The sequence below is a fragment of the Nuphar pumila genome, chromosome 6 (genome assembly GCF_984573655.1).
Source record: "Nuphar pumila chromosome 6, dmNupPumi1.hap1.1, whole genome shotgun sequence".
Lineage (NCBI taxonomy): Eukaryota > Viridiplantae > Streptophyta > Magnoliopsida > Nymphaeales > Nymphaeaceae > Nuphar > Nuphar pumila.
Window position 1 is genome coordinate 108,679,140 of NC_143254.1, and position 14,805 is coordinate 108,693,944.

A 14,805-nucleotide genomic window follows, 5' to 3' on the forward strand; every position below is an offset into this window, starting at 1 on the left:
GAGGCTACATGGATAAGACATCTCCTGACAAAAATGGGAGAACCGATTGCTCGGTCATTGCTACTGTGTGACAATCAAAGTGCCATCAACATGTCCTCCAATCCCATCCACCATAGTCGAGCAAAGCATATTGAAATAGATCAACATTTTATTAGGAAAAAGGTTGAAGATAAAGAGATTGAGCCCATGTATGTGCCAACTGAAGAACAAGTTGCTGACATCCTCACTAAAGGGTTGACAAAGGACAGATTTTGGTTTCTGAAAGGCAAGTTGTTCATGGTTCAGCACCATGCACAACTTGAGGGAGGCTGAAAAGAAGTCGTCATTATGTATATGCCGGACCCGACCTGATTTATATACTGGATCGGGTCCAAACCTAATCAATGTATAATGTAAATTAGCATGTTATTAAGGGGAATTTATGTACCCTAGTTTTATATACTCAACATATTAAAAGAATGAAAGGTGCAGCCACGATGGACTGACACCCTTTCTCTGAAATCTCTCTCTCTCTCGGTGAGAGGTCTGTGTAGAGGTCAAGGACTCCTTTCTCACATAGACAAGGACCAACATTTATTCCTACAAGCCTCCTCACTTTTCTAGAAATACCTTTGGGAGGCAACGATTTGATGATGAGAGAAAAATATTATTTGTCATAACTGTGTAGAACCGAGGCATAGCAAGTCATATTGCTCAAAATTCAAAGGAATGGATAATAATCTCATGTTTTTTTTTTAAATGTTTGGATCCAGGTTGGATGTCGACATCCAACCCCCTTGTGATCTATTTAAACCCCCACGGGAGAAAGGGGGTCTTTTAAACGCCCGACCCCGACTCTCTCGCACGCTGGCACAACACCCCCCCCCCCCTTGACTCCCTTTTTCCCCTGACCCCGGTTGCCTCCTGACACTCTTCCCTTGCCTCTCTTTCGCGCGCCGGCACACCGCAACCCTCTCGTCTCTCTCTTGCATGTCGGCACACCCCGACTCTCTCTCTCTCTCTCTCTCTCTCTCTCTCTCTCTCTCTCTCTCTCTCTGGCGGAAGCATCATTCAATGTCGCCACCCTGCCAGAAGCAGCAACACCACTCGAGTGTCGCGCTTCCCTTATTTTTTTCCAGAAGTGATGGAATTACTCACGTGCTGCCCTCCCCTCTCTTCCATGTTTGTTGCTGAAAGACCAAAGCCACCTGCGATGGTGGCAGCTCTGGCTCGCCAGGAGGGAGGGTGTTGAGCACCCTCTGCTTCCTCCTCTCTGGCGAAACCGGCAGTAGCCCTTGGCTGCTATCATTTTTTTCGAGAAGGGGCAGCCGGAGGGAGGGCTTGATCCTCCCACGCTTGCCTCCTTTTTCTGGAAAGACAGGCAGGGTTAGGCAAACCCCTCGTCTGCCTCTCCCCCACTCACTGGGTTGGCGGGGTGGAGGGATCGAGCCATCTCCACCTGATGTCCACCACTCTATTTTGCTGTCCCAAGCTGGCATAGCGGCAACCAGCCTGGGTTCGGTTTCTGCCAGGGTGCCTCAAGTCGCGGTGCACCCTGAAAAAGGTGCAAAAGGATCTGACCTGATCCACGTCGATCCATGTAAAAATTGTGTACAGCCATGTAACATACCCAGACTGTCGGGTCTGGATACACCAGATCCAGATCCATTCTTTTGTATTGTAACATTATAAAAGCAATATTTTAGGTCACGATTTCATAACAGAAATCATGACAGCCGAAGTCTTCTTTTGGATTCCTTCTTCGGCTCTCTCTCTCCCTTTCTCTCTTTTCTCTATACAGGTGAAAAACTAACATGGTATCAGAGCCGAGATTCGTCTAAAGGCTGAAAAGGATTTTGGCAAGGTCGATGTTCAGAAAATCGAGGTTTTTTGTTCCTCTCTCCCTTTCTTTCTGTTCCTCTCCTCTTTGCCCATTTGTCCCCTTTCTGAAATCCCCTATGTACCCACATCTCACGTGGGTTTTATATATTTGTGAAACTGCGATCCACGTGAACCCTATTCACATGGGTTTTATATTTGGTGAATTTGTGATTCACTTGAACCCAGACTGTGGGTGACTATTTCACGTGAATTGATTCACGTGAAACACCGAATCTTTCTTTAATTCTATTTTCTTGATCTTCCTTTGCCCAATCTTCTCTAAGTTTGTCTTTGCATATTCGAATACTACAGTTTTTTTTTATGATTCCTTACTGCTATGCTGTGAAATTTACTTCTTGACTATCCATTTCTATTCTTGTCAAAAAAAAGGGGGGTATATTTAACGTGTGATGGTATTCTTCATCACGTCAATCTCAGTTTCTGGACTGTATAGAAAAGGTTCAGAAACTAAGTTCCCTGAATCTGGCAGCCTGTGATTCTCTATCCTTTAAAAAAAAGGGAAAAAGGGAAAGAGGGTTGAACATTTTGTTCTCTAGCCTGCGATTCTCTATTCTTTAAACTGAGCTCCTCCTGAAGTCGACGCCGATCGACCTCCACCAGACCCCCCCCCCCCCACTCTTCCTCAGGTACGCTCTCTCCTCTCTGACTCCCTCTATTCTCCTCCTCTCCCCTGCCCAAAGAGGGCATGCATTGTCAAATAAATACAAGGGTGTTGTTTACAAGGGTCTGTACCTTCTGTTTCAGAGATTGGGGCAGATAGATACAAGGGTGTTATTTCCACCAAGCAAGGACAAGACCCTAAATCTAACACTTGTCATGAAATTGATGAAGTTGCAGAATCTCATGATAGTACATGTCAACTAGTCCCACAGAGCAGATTGATATCAGAAGATCAAATAGAATTTGACATCCTATTAAAAAATGGGTTAGTTAATGAAAAATTTTCTTTGGATTTTCAACTGTTTTTATAGTCTTTGGAAAATGAAAATAGTCAAAAATACTCCTATCAATTTTTACCGGACGGTAAATTCAAGGAAATGGATTGAGGCAATGAATGAAGAAATAGAAGTACTGCATGAGTGAAACACTTGGGAGATTGTTACTAGGCTAGTTGATAAAAATATGGTGGGCTCAAAATGGGTTTATAAAATAAAATATAAACCTAATGGAAGTGTGGAAAGATATAAAGCAAGATTTGTGGCTAAGGGATTCACGCAGGAGTATGGGCAAGACTATAATGAAACCTTCAGTCCAGTTGTGAAAATGAGAACCATTCGAATAGTGTTATCCTTGATTGTAGAGCACGAATGGTTAGTAAATCAGTTGGATATTAAAAATGCATTTTTGCATGGGACTTTAAAGGAAGAAGTTTACATGAAGCAACCCATTGGGCAGAAGGGGACCCGAAAGAGTATGTTTGTAAGTTACAGGGAGCAATTTATGGGCTGAAACAAGCATCTCGATCATGGTTCGAGAGTTTCTCGCTTCAGATTCAAAAGAATGGTTTCCCCCGATCATTATTAGATCACTCCCTATTTATTTAGGGAGATGATACGACGATCACCTTACTATTGATACATGTGGATGATATCATTGTCACAGGGAATTCCAAGTTACACAGATGTCACCAAGAAGTTTCTGCATCAAAAGTTTAAAATGAAAGATCTTGGAGAACTACGATATTTTCTTGGAGTGGAAGTTGACAGGAAAGGAGATACATTGACTTACTCAACATAAGTACACGTTGGATGTTCTTGCTAAAGTAGAAATGCAGGATTGTCGTCCCCTAGCCACTCCAAGTATACTCCATCAGAAGCTGAGCACTCAAGACAGAGATATATATGAGGACTCAACTATGTATCGCAATATAGTTGGGATATTGCAGTACCTTACTTTTACTTGACCTGATATAGTCTATTTTGTCAACCAGGTATCCCAAATCACGCATGAACCACGCACTAGTTACATGGAGGTTGTTAAGAGGATCCTTGTAATGAAAATAGCGGAAACACCAATAATACAACACACTCTTTAAAGGAGCCAAGAACACAAGCACTAAAGGTGCAAACGTAACCTACTAAGGGGCAAAATGCCTATAAAGCATAAGATTGATAATATTGAAGAGTGAAGGGTGAAAAATCCATAACAATACAAGGGAGAACTTCCTCTATTTATAGAGGAGGAAGCTAAAGAGGAGGGACCATAAGGGGGCTCCCATCTAGTCGTTGGGAGCCCCATGGGGCCCCTTGTGGTCTTTATAATATGAGAAATAAAAAAGAAAAAAAGAAAAAGAATAAGGAAAAAAGAAAAGAAAAGGAAAAATACAAAAAAAAAAAAAAATTACATGGTGATTTACCAAATTACCCCTTATCAGGTTTTGGGGGTACAAGAAAAACAAAGGAATTAAAAATATGTATATAATATATATATATACATACATAATCTAACACGCCTCCTCAAACTTTACGGGGAGAAGACCGAAAGTTTGCTAAGAAGAAACATAAATCGTGGAGTTGGAAGCGCCTTGGTGAAGAAGTCACCCAACTGATATTCTGAACATATGGTAATGTGATAGTTCCTCTGAGATATTCGTCTCGAACATAATGGCAATGCATTTTGATATGCTTGGTCCGCTCGTGAAAAGTATGATTGCTTGCGATGTAGATCGCACTCTTGTTATCACAGCACAACTTGGTAAAGGAGGAAATGAGGACGCCCATGTCACAGAGGAGACTTCTAAGCCATACGATTTTCATAGTTGTCATTGCCATGGCTCGATATTAAGCTTCAGTGGATGATAGTGAGACCTTTTGCTGCTTATTGCATCTCCACGAAATAAGAGATTCACCTAAAAAATGCAAAAACTGGTAGTTGAGATATAATCATTGGGATTTCCTCCCCCGTCAGCATTAAACGCAGTTAAATCAAGAGATAAGAAAGACGATAAGAAAATCCCTTTAGAGATGGTATTTTTGATATATCGCACAATTCGCATCACGGCCACCATGTGAACTGAAGTAGGCGCATGCTGAAACTGACTTACAGCATGAACAACATAAGCTATATCAGGACGGGTGATGGATAAATAAGAGATCCAATTAATTGACGATAGGGGGTTGGATCCTCAAGAAGAACACCATCCTCAAGTCTTAGTTTTGCATTGATAACTTCAGGAGTTTTAACTTTCTTTTCATCAGATACTCCTGACTTGGTATAAATGTCTGCTGCTAATTTCATTTGAGATAGAATGTATCATCGGGAAGAGTATGTCACTTCAATACCTAAAAAATATCTCAAAAATCCAAAGTCAGATATATCAAAAGTTTTCTTTAACATGAACTTAACATCATTTACTCCCTTTTTGTCACTTTCAGTGATGATCATATCATCAACGTACAAAAGTAGAATAATAATGGAGTCACTTGTTTTCTTAACAAAAAGAACATTGTCAGTATAACAAGAGATAAATCTCAAATTAATTAATACATTACTAAACTTTCTTTTCATCAGATACTCCTATGGGTTTCTTGCCAATTGGAGGATCAATGATTTCCCATGTTTAAGCCTTTCAAGTGCATTAAGTTCAAGTTCCATTGCTTCATTCCAATGAGCATACTGGTTAGCATCATTAGAATGAGATGGTTCATGGAAAGAGTGAATAGCAAGCAAACAAGCTCAAAAATTTGGAGAAAAAGAATCAATAGATACAAATCTATTAGGTATTTTAGAAATACGATTTGATCTTCTTTGAGAGGTTTCTTGAATTGACTCATTTTGAGAAAATTTCTCAAGAGCACAAGGAGGATTACTTTCATTTCTGCTAGAATAAATTTGTGTGAGATTTAGTACATTTTCATTTAAGTTTTCATGAAGATCATGTTGCTCATTAACCGAAGGTTCAATATTTTCAACATGATCATCTATGCTTTTTTCTTGAGGCAACAAGTCAAACAAAAATGAATAATCAATATGCTCATTTAGTTTATGCAAAAAACCATTTTATTTTTCTAAGAAAGTGGCATCTTTTGAGATATAAAGTTTGTTATTTAATAGATCAGAGCATCAATAGCTTTTTTGTTTTTCGCCATAACCTAAGAAAATACATTTAATTGCCTTTGAGGAAAGTTTATCGTTTTTGTGAGTTAGAATATAACATTTACATCCAAAAATTCTTAGTTTTTTTATAGTCGGGAGACATATTATAAAGTTTTTCAAATGGAGAAAGATTTTTCAAAGTGGATGATAGTGTTCTATTGATTAAATATGATGAGGTTAAAACCGCTCTTCGGCACAAAAGGATTTAGGAATATTTTTGGAAACAAGTAAAGTTCATCTGGTTTCTATTACGTGTCTATGCTTTCTTTCCGCATGACTATTTTTTTGCTTAGTATTAGGACAAGAATGTTGATGACAAATTCCGTTTTCTTTAAGTACATTTGAAATTCATTGAACATATATTTGCCTCTGGAATCGGATCTAAGAATGGATAAGTTCCATAAAATTGATTTTTAACCATTGAATGAAATTCTTTAAAAAAAGAGAAAACTTCAGATTTGCGATTTAGAAAGTAAATCCAAGTAAATCGAGTGAAATCATCAATAAAGGCCACATAATATGAAAAACCTCCTTTGGATAAAATAGGGGAAGGTCCCCAAACATCAGAATAAACAATTTCAAATGGCCGAGTGGTGACATAATTTCTTTGAAGAAACAAAATAGCTTTAGATTTCACAAAAATGCAATCTTTACAAGTCGTGTACTTGACTTTACAAGTATTGTCCAAAAAAGGAAAAAGAGACATTTTAACAAAATTTGGATGACCAAGTTTCTCATGCCACACTTCAATACTTTTGTCATTTACAAAGTTACAAAATGACTTGGATGGTAGAGTCAAAAAATCCATAAAATAAAGATCACCCCTCCTATGGCCTTGCCCAATAAGCTTCCCTGATTGGAGATCCTGCACGGTGCAATCTTTAGATGATAAAGAGACTTTGCATCCATGACCAGAAATTTGAGAAACAGAAAAAATGTTTAGATTAACTTTTGGAACAACTCTTTAGGAACAAAAAAGTTTTGAGAGGTTTTTAAATCAAGTGTTCCAATACTTTCAATTTTTAAAGATATCCCATCGGTCGTTGAAACATAAGAGGATATGGGTTCGGCAAAGACATTAGAAAGAGAGTTTTTATGAGACGTCATGTGAAAAGAAGCACCAAAGTCTAGAATCCACATACCTGGAGGTGATGAAGAATAGGCCATGGCGGCTCGTGAGGTTGAAGATGAAGTAGTTTTGAGAAGATGTTGGAGAACTTTGAAAATATGGCTAAGAGTTTCTTCGAGATCTCCCTTGATGTTTTCTTTTTCCTTTGGAGAATTTTCTCCAACCGCGGCCACTTTTCCTTTAAGCTTGAGACACACCGGCTTAATATGACTCGGTTCATTACAATAGTGACAAATCACTTCCTTTCTATACCCATTATTTTTGATAAATGGGGAGGTCTATAAGCCTTTACATTCGATCCGGGCCTAGTAACGGCCAAAATTTCATTACCCTTAATACTTATGCCAATACAAGTTTCCTCTTGGCATACTTCGGCAAGAGCATCTTCAATAGGTAATGCTTTACTTCTATGAAAGAGAGATACCCTAACTGGTTCAAATTCCGGCCTAAGGCGATGGAGAAATTGAAAGAAATCTTCTTTTTCAATTTGTTCTCTTCTTAACTCAGCATCTTCCGGATCCACCCACTTGGGCTCAAGAAGAGCAAGCTCTTCCCAAAGAGAGGTCAAGATACTAAAGTAGTCACGAACACTCATATCGCTTGTCTTGTGGATCTAATTTTTTCTTAACAAAAAAATTGTTTGGGTATACATACTCTTAAAAAAGAACCATGCCTCGTTGGCTCTTCTAAACTTAGCAATGTTGGCACAATTTTTTAGGTCAACATTGTTCATGAACCATGCCAAGATTTCAACATGGTTACTTTCTCAATCCTCAATTTTAGATTGGTGATCATTAATAGCTTTGATGCGTTCATCGCCATCTAAAGCTTTTTCAAACCCACTTTCTATTTTAGTGAGAACAAGAGAGGGTTCCAGAGTAGTTCCCATAACAAAATTCCAAAGCTTCTTACCCCTTGGATGATTTTCCATAGCAGAGGCCCACATAAGGTAATTTGATCCATTGAGCTTAAAAGAGAGCTCCACTTTAGATTTGTGCTCCATAAGTACCGAATAACCTTCCTTTCTTCAAAAGATTGAGAGGCATGCATCCCAAGACACCAACAAGAAGAGAAGCCCGATCACCTTCCAAGCTCTGGTACCATGTGATGAAAATAGCGGAAACACCAATAATACAACACACTCTTTAAAGGAGCCAAGAACACAAGCACTAAAGGTGCAAACGTAACCCGCTAAGGGGTAAAATGCCTATTAAGGCATAAGATTGATATTATTGAAGAGTGAAGAAGGGTGAAAACCCCATAACAATACAAGGGAGAACCTCCTCTATTTATAGAGGAAGCTAAAGAGGAGGAACCAAAGGGGGCTCCCATCTAGTCGTTGAGAGCCCCAACAGTCATAAATATGATTGTTGGGGCCCCAACGACTAGATGAGTGGGGCCCCTTGTGGTCTTTACAATATGAGAAATAAAAATTAAAAAGAAAAAAAAAAGAAAAAAAAATAGAAAAAAGAAAAAGATTACATGGTGATTTACCAAAATAACCCTTATCGAGTTTTGGGGGTACAAGAAAAACAAAGGAATCAAAAATATGTATATATATACATATATGTATATATATACTTATATATATATATACATATGTATATATATATATATATATATATATATATATGTATAGATATATATTTATAGATACATAATTTAGCAATCCTAATATATTTGAAGGAAACTGTTGGGGATGGCCTTGTTTATAGAACAAGTTCAGTTAAGAAAGGGCATGAAATTCTCACCTATACAGATGTTGATTGGGCGGGAGACCCTCATGAAAGAAGATCAATATCTAGGTAATGTGTGTTCATTGAAAATAATTTGGTTGCCTGGAGTAGCAAAAACCAAAAGGTTGTTGCTAGGTCGTGTACGGAAGTTGAATATAGATCCATGGTTGCAGCCACTGCTGAGCTAACATGGATTAGACACTTATTGACAGAAGTGGGAGAATCGATTGTCGAATCACTTCTATTGTGTGATAACCAAAGTGCTATCAATGTGTTTTTTAATCCCATATATCACAGTCGAGCAAAGCATATTGAAATAGATCAACATTTCGTCAGGCAAAAGGTTGAAGAAAAGGAAATCGAGCCACTAAAGAACAACTTGCAGATGTTTTTACAAAAGGTTTGACCCGAGATCAATTTTGGAAGTTAAAAGGCAAGTTGTTCATGATTCAAGACCATGAATAGGAGGGTGAAAAGATTTGTTTATGTAGATTGGATCAGATCCAAAGGATCTGATCCGATCCATCCATTTGATATGTTACGCCACTTATTAATGGCACTATTGTAGTAAACTGTATTTTAAAAAGGGCATTTTTGTACCCTAATTGTAAAGTATATATTATGAATAGAAGTCTCACACGACCCATTTTTGGGCATCGTGTTTTTTCCATTTGTCGTGGCTCCTCCCTCTCTCTCTCTCTTATCTCCTTGACGCAGGTGATGCTGGGTGATTTTCTAACTTTCATATTTGTTGACATTAAAATATATATTTTGCTTTTTTTATGGTCATCTCCTATAATATTTGAACAAATAAGGACCTTGATTTGCCTTTTACAAATAAACTAGTATAATAAAATGAAGTACATTTGGACAGTTAAGGTTTGAGATACCACAGGTCAAGAAATTAATGTGACTTGTTCATGTGGGTTGGGTTGGGGGGGGGGGGGGGATTTGCCTATGCAAAAGACAACTGATTTGTGCAAAACTAGCTAAAAAAATGAAGAAAAACTAGCTAGACTAGTTGAGTCAATAGCTCTTGACCCCTACTCCCCTGCACATATCATCCTCCTGACATATCATTTATTTTTTCGCTTCCCCATTCCCATCTCACCCATATTAATGATAAATGGGGAAAGACAACCAGAATCTCAAGTGCGTTGAGCCTAGCAATGGCGAACTGGGGATTGGAAATACAATTTAATATGAATTGCTTGAACCTTTAATATGGAGCCCAAATAAATAAACAAAAAGTTTCCAGATCTAATTGACAATGGAGAGGTAGCAAATCAAGGTTGGACGGCTAAGGGCTCTTAGGGTCTGAAAATCGTGCTCTTTCTGCATCTGACTCCACTAACCATGAGAAGGTAGAACCTGAGAAAGTTTGAACAAATTGCTTGAGAATCAAACCCTAATTTGCTATCACCTGTTATTACCATAGTAAGCCACTATCCTACCATCAAAATCTGATAGGACAGAAATTTGAATGATGTGTCACGGGCATGAAGGTCGTGCAATTAGTGTTGTGAAAAACATTGAGGCATAGCGAGGCGCTCCACCAAAAACTGAGGCGAGGCGTAAAGCGCAAGCCACTTTTTTAACTTAAAAAATAAAAAAAATGTCTAAAAATACAAATAAATAAAGAAATGCTTTATTGATGAAGTAACAACTAACTAAAGAAACTGCGAAGAAGAAGACAAAGAGCAAGGAGAAAAAATAGATCAGTAGCAACAACAAGGAAAACCACATTAAAACAATTGTAAGAGTGCATGAATTTCAATTACACAAAACAATAGGGTCCTCAAAGGTGAGATGGTAAAGAAGTGAACTAGGAGTCCAATGTACAAGAATTCATTGGGAAAAGAGATCATGGAAAGGAAAAAGAAAAGCAGAACTTAAAAATTAAAGTACACAGTATGGGTAGACCTGAACCAGGACAGGCCTTCAAGAAGCCAAGCAAGTCAAACACAAAGAACCCTAGGGAAAAACCCAAAGAGCAAATTGAAAAAGTTGATAATCATCATTACTGAGTTACCTGTTTTCACACCCAAGCAGAATGTGCCACCACGCAGTGTCCAATTTGGAAAACATTTATTAACCAAGCATCAGATTAGAAGTGCTAAGATGTGACCAAGATAAATCATGACATTAATCTTGTCGATAGATCACATGTCAGCCAAGGCTTTCAGATGGACCGTATTATACTACACATTTTTGCTGATATGATGATGACAATGTGGTTGCAGCATGCATGATGTTTAACAGCTGTTAATAAAATATGGTGTAAATAGAACATGAAAATAACAAGTTGTAGAAACTATGGCAATTTATTTTATACCATGACTGAGAAAAATGGCTCGCATTACTGGAGAACAATATTAAAATGTGTATATATAAATATATATATATATATATAAACATATATATATATATACACACATATATACTCTTTATTTTCTCATTGTAAATTCAAATACCCGATGGGGGTATTTTTGTAATTATTCTGTACTTTTTACTTTTAGGTTTTTTTCCTTTTTATTTTCCTTTTTTTCTTTTCTTTTTTCTTTTTTCATTTTTATTTTTATTTTTAAACCTCGTAATTTGGACCACTAGGGGCCCCACCATCTAATCCTTGGGGCCCCAACGGTCATTAATATGACTGTTGGGGCTCCCAACCACTAGAAGGGAGCCCCAAGTGGTCCCTCTCTCTCATACTTTTTTCCTCTATAAAAAGAGGGCTCTCCCTCTTGTGTTGTAAGCTATGTCACATGGGTGCGGATGCGGGTGCGACACGGGTGCGGCGCAATTTCAAAAATTTTGGACACGGGGACTCGGCTATATATATATTAAAAAATAAAATAAAATATATATATATATAAGACTCGGTCAAAGTTGTGCCCATTAGGGGACAGGTGATGAGTTGTGAAGGCATTCTGTACACTTTCTTCATACAGGAATAATTCACTTTTGGGCACTTTCTTCATACACTGTAATAATTTACTTTCTTCATACAGGAAAAAACCACAAAAACTTGAGTTGTGCCCATTCTGTACTTAAAACTTGAAAGTGTACAGGTTTTTTAGTTGTGATGGGTTTTTTTCCTTACAGCTGTAGCCCAGAAAATTTTAAAAAAAAAAATCAAAAAAAATTTTTTTTTCCAAAAAATGGACCAAAATGACCCTGGGAGCGTTGACCGCACCCAGGGTCGGGTTGACCGAGTCCGAGCCGCACCCGTGTCGGTGCGTGTCGACGCGGGTGCGACGACCTTGGAGCCGAGTCCGTGTGACATAGGTTGTAAGGTTTTTTTCAGTCCACCTTGCTCTTGGCTCTTTGTTTGACTCTTTCAAAGAGATCTTTGGATTATTGGTGCTTCCGCTATTTTCACTACAAAAAAACTATATCCACAACAAAATACAATAGAAGAAGCACATAGGCAGCAAACGAACCAGTAAAATTCAACAAGAAACCAACAAGCACGTGAGGATAAATTGTCAATGACCCAAAAGAATGATGATAAGTCCAATTCAAACACTTTTGAAAAAGTATCATGATTGGAGATACAAATAACACACACACAGTCCTTAACAAAAATAGCATCTGTTTACCAGTTGCACAGCAACCCCACCACGCTTCTTCTCTGAATTGAAAGGGCAAACTTTCATAACTGTCGACTGTGAGCGTAATTCCTCAAACTTCATACCAAGCTTAAAAAGATGCCAAATTGGCACAAATCAGTACCAAAACTGCAAAGAGAAAGGAAGCTAAAACAGACAAAGAAGCATTCAGACCTTCAACCCCCAATAAAGAATAGCCTTTTCAGTAGGTGACCCAGTTACTTCAACAACACCATCCTGTTAAAACATGATGTCAGTTCAATGGTGTTAGATCTCCTATTTCATAGGTCAAAATTACATCATTTGGGCTTTCAATGGACTGGAGAAAAGTAAATTGTATCTGGCTGGATACATGATGCATTCAAAGGCGGCAGTTGAAAAGCAACTCGGGCAGATAAATTATACATGTAACACCTATGGTTCCTATCCCTGACCATATGAGAGAGAGAAAGAGAGAATAATGACTTTTTGACAAACAACTTTGAAGTCGAAATGTAAAAGGAAAAAGTCATCAAGCTGTTAATGCACTAAGATACAAGTATTTCATTTTAATAATTCTTCAATTGATGATTCCATAAAATAAGAACACTCGATCTTCAAGATGGCTGTAGTTTCCATAAAATAAGCAATAGTAACCATAAAAATGTATCTTTCAATATAGAATCCAAAAAGAAAGCCTGAAATAAAAAACACAAATAATTATCCACAGGTGCCTACAAGGGTAGGAAACGTATGTGGAGTATCACAAATTGTTAAGAACTATCAATCTCCAAGATGGTTGCAGTTTTTCATAAAAAGCGATAGTAAATTAGTAACCATAAAATGTATGTTTCAGTATAGAACCAAAAAAGAAAGCCTCAAATAAACGTCACAAATAATTGTCCACAAGTGTAGGAAACATATGGAGTATCACAAAATGTCCAGGGAGTTTCAATGCTGGTATCTGTGTCAACATGCATCTGCTGGCTAGTTGGAGTATCAAACTACCATAAGCAATAGGAATATCATCATCATATCATGAACAGGAAATGGGAAAAATAAAGTAATTATTATACAACAAAGTTGACCCATTTCTCTCACTCCAAATATACAACCAAGGATGTCAGCTAGACAATTTAAGCTTGGAAACCAGAGTATCATCAGCGGAGGATAATTAAATTATCTGGTTGTAAATACCCTAATATTAGGCTAATTATTTCCAGAACTTAATTACACAAACTGATCATATATGAACATTACCTCTGAAATGAATACACTTCCAGTAGTATTGTGCGCAATTCCTTCAGTTAAGAGAGAAGATGCCCTGGCTGACAACAATTCTATTTTATCATGTTCTTCTAAGATCTTCCCACCAACAAATGCCTTAACAATAGTCATCTAAGATTTAAAAAAAAAAAAGAATATAAAACTGGAGATAGATTATTTTCATTAAAAGAAAAGAAAAAAAATACAAGTAATGGACATTATAGGATGGTCAATAGGAAACAGTTCAAAATTATTTGACTTCACACTGCATGTATTTTTGTTGGTCCTCTAACCAAGAACCAATTAAATGAAAGTGAAAAGGACCTGATTCAAGGTAAGTGTTCCAGTCTTATCACTGCAAATTGTTGTCGCAGATCCCATGGTTTCACAAGCTGAAAGCCTGCGCACCTGCATTTTCACCAGTCACAAATCCAGTAACTTGCATCCATCATATAAGATGAAAGTTGAAACTAAGTATACGTGCCAGGGCTTTATCGATCATCATTTTTCTCATTGAATACGCCAGACTTGAATCATTTAGAAGAACAAAGGTCACCACCAAAATGCAGTTGGTCAGCACAAGAGTATTAGAAGGAAAAAAATCAATATTTGTACAAACCATTCATAACATCACTTACGTTAAGGTCACTGCCAATGGAAGACCCTCAGGAACAGCAACCACCACAATAGTCACCTAATTAATTGCAGCCATCCCTTAGCATCATGGTGTAAAAAACAAATAAAAATAAGCAATGAACTGATAAACATAAGTGTCACAAACCGCTATAGTTATGATCTTAACAATCCCATTTAGTGCAGTACCAACTGGAGTCTTTCCAAATTTAAATTGAACTGAACCATCAGGGTTTGTCGTGTGACCAGTTAGGTATCTGAAACATTTATTAAGGGATAAGAATCATTTAAGAAATAAGAAAAGCGCCTCTTGCAGACATGATCAGTTCAACATACCTAACCAAAAGGACCAGAAGAACAACGAGAGCCACAGAAAGCCCCACAATGCCTATAAAAGTGGCAACACCATTTAAGCGTACCTGATAAGTCCCCACATAAAATTTAAAAAGTTAGAAAAAATAACCATAACATGAAG

The 14,805-nt window shown here is 37.6% G+C and overlaps 1 protein-coding gene across 1 annotated transcript in view; it reads right to left on the reverse strand.

Annotated features, from left to right (window-relative positions):
* The window catches only part of LOC149835627 (calcium-transporting ATPase 5, plasma membrane-type-like), a 64,105-nt gene that overhangs the window by 18,413 nt on the left and 30,887 nt on the right, over positions 1–14,805 (reverse strand). Inside the window, exons 8-15 of the mRNA XM_090009627.1 lie at positions 14,667–14,749; positions 14,479–14,587; positions 14,336–14,391; positions 14,182–14,224; positions 14,022–14,105; positions 13,692–13,829; positions 12,627–12,689; positions 12,444–12,542 (exon numbers count right to left, since the gene is read on the reverse strand). Coding sequence (XP_089865753.1) covers positions 12,444–12,542; positions 12,627–12,689; positions 13,692–13,829; positions 14,022–14,105; positions 14,182–14,224; positions 14,336–14,391; positions 14,479–14,587; positions 14,667–14,749 — 675 coding nt within the window. The remainder of the gene's footprint in view (positions 1–12,443; positions 12,543–12,626; positions 12,690–13,691; positions 13,830–14,021; positions 14,106–14,181; positions 14,225–14,335; positions 14,392–14,478; positions 14,588–14,666; positions 14,750–14,805) is intronic.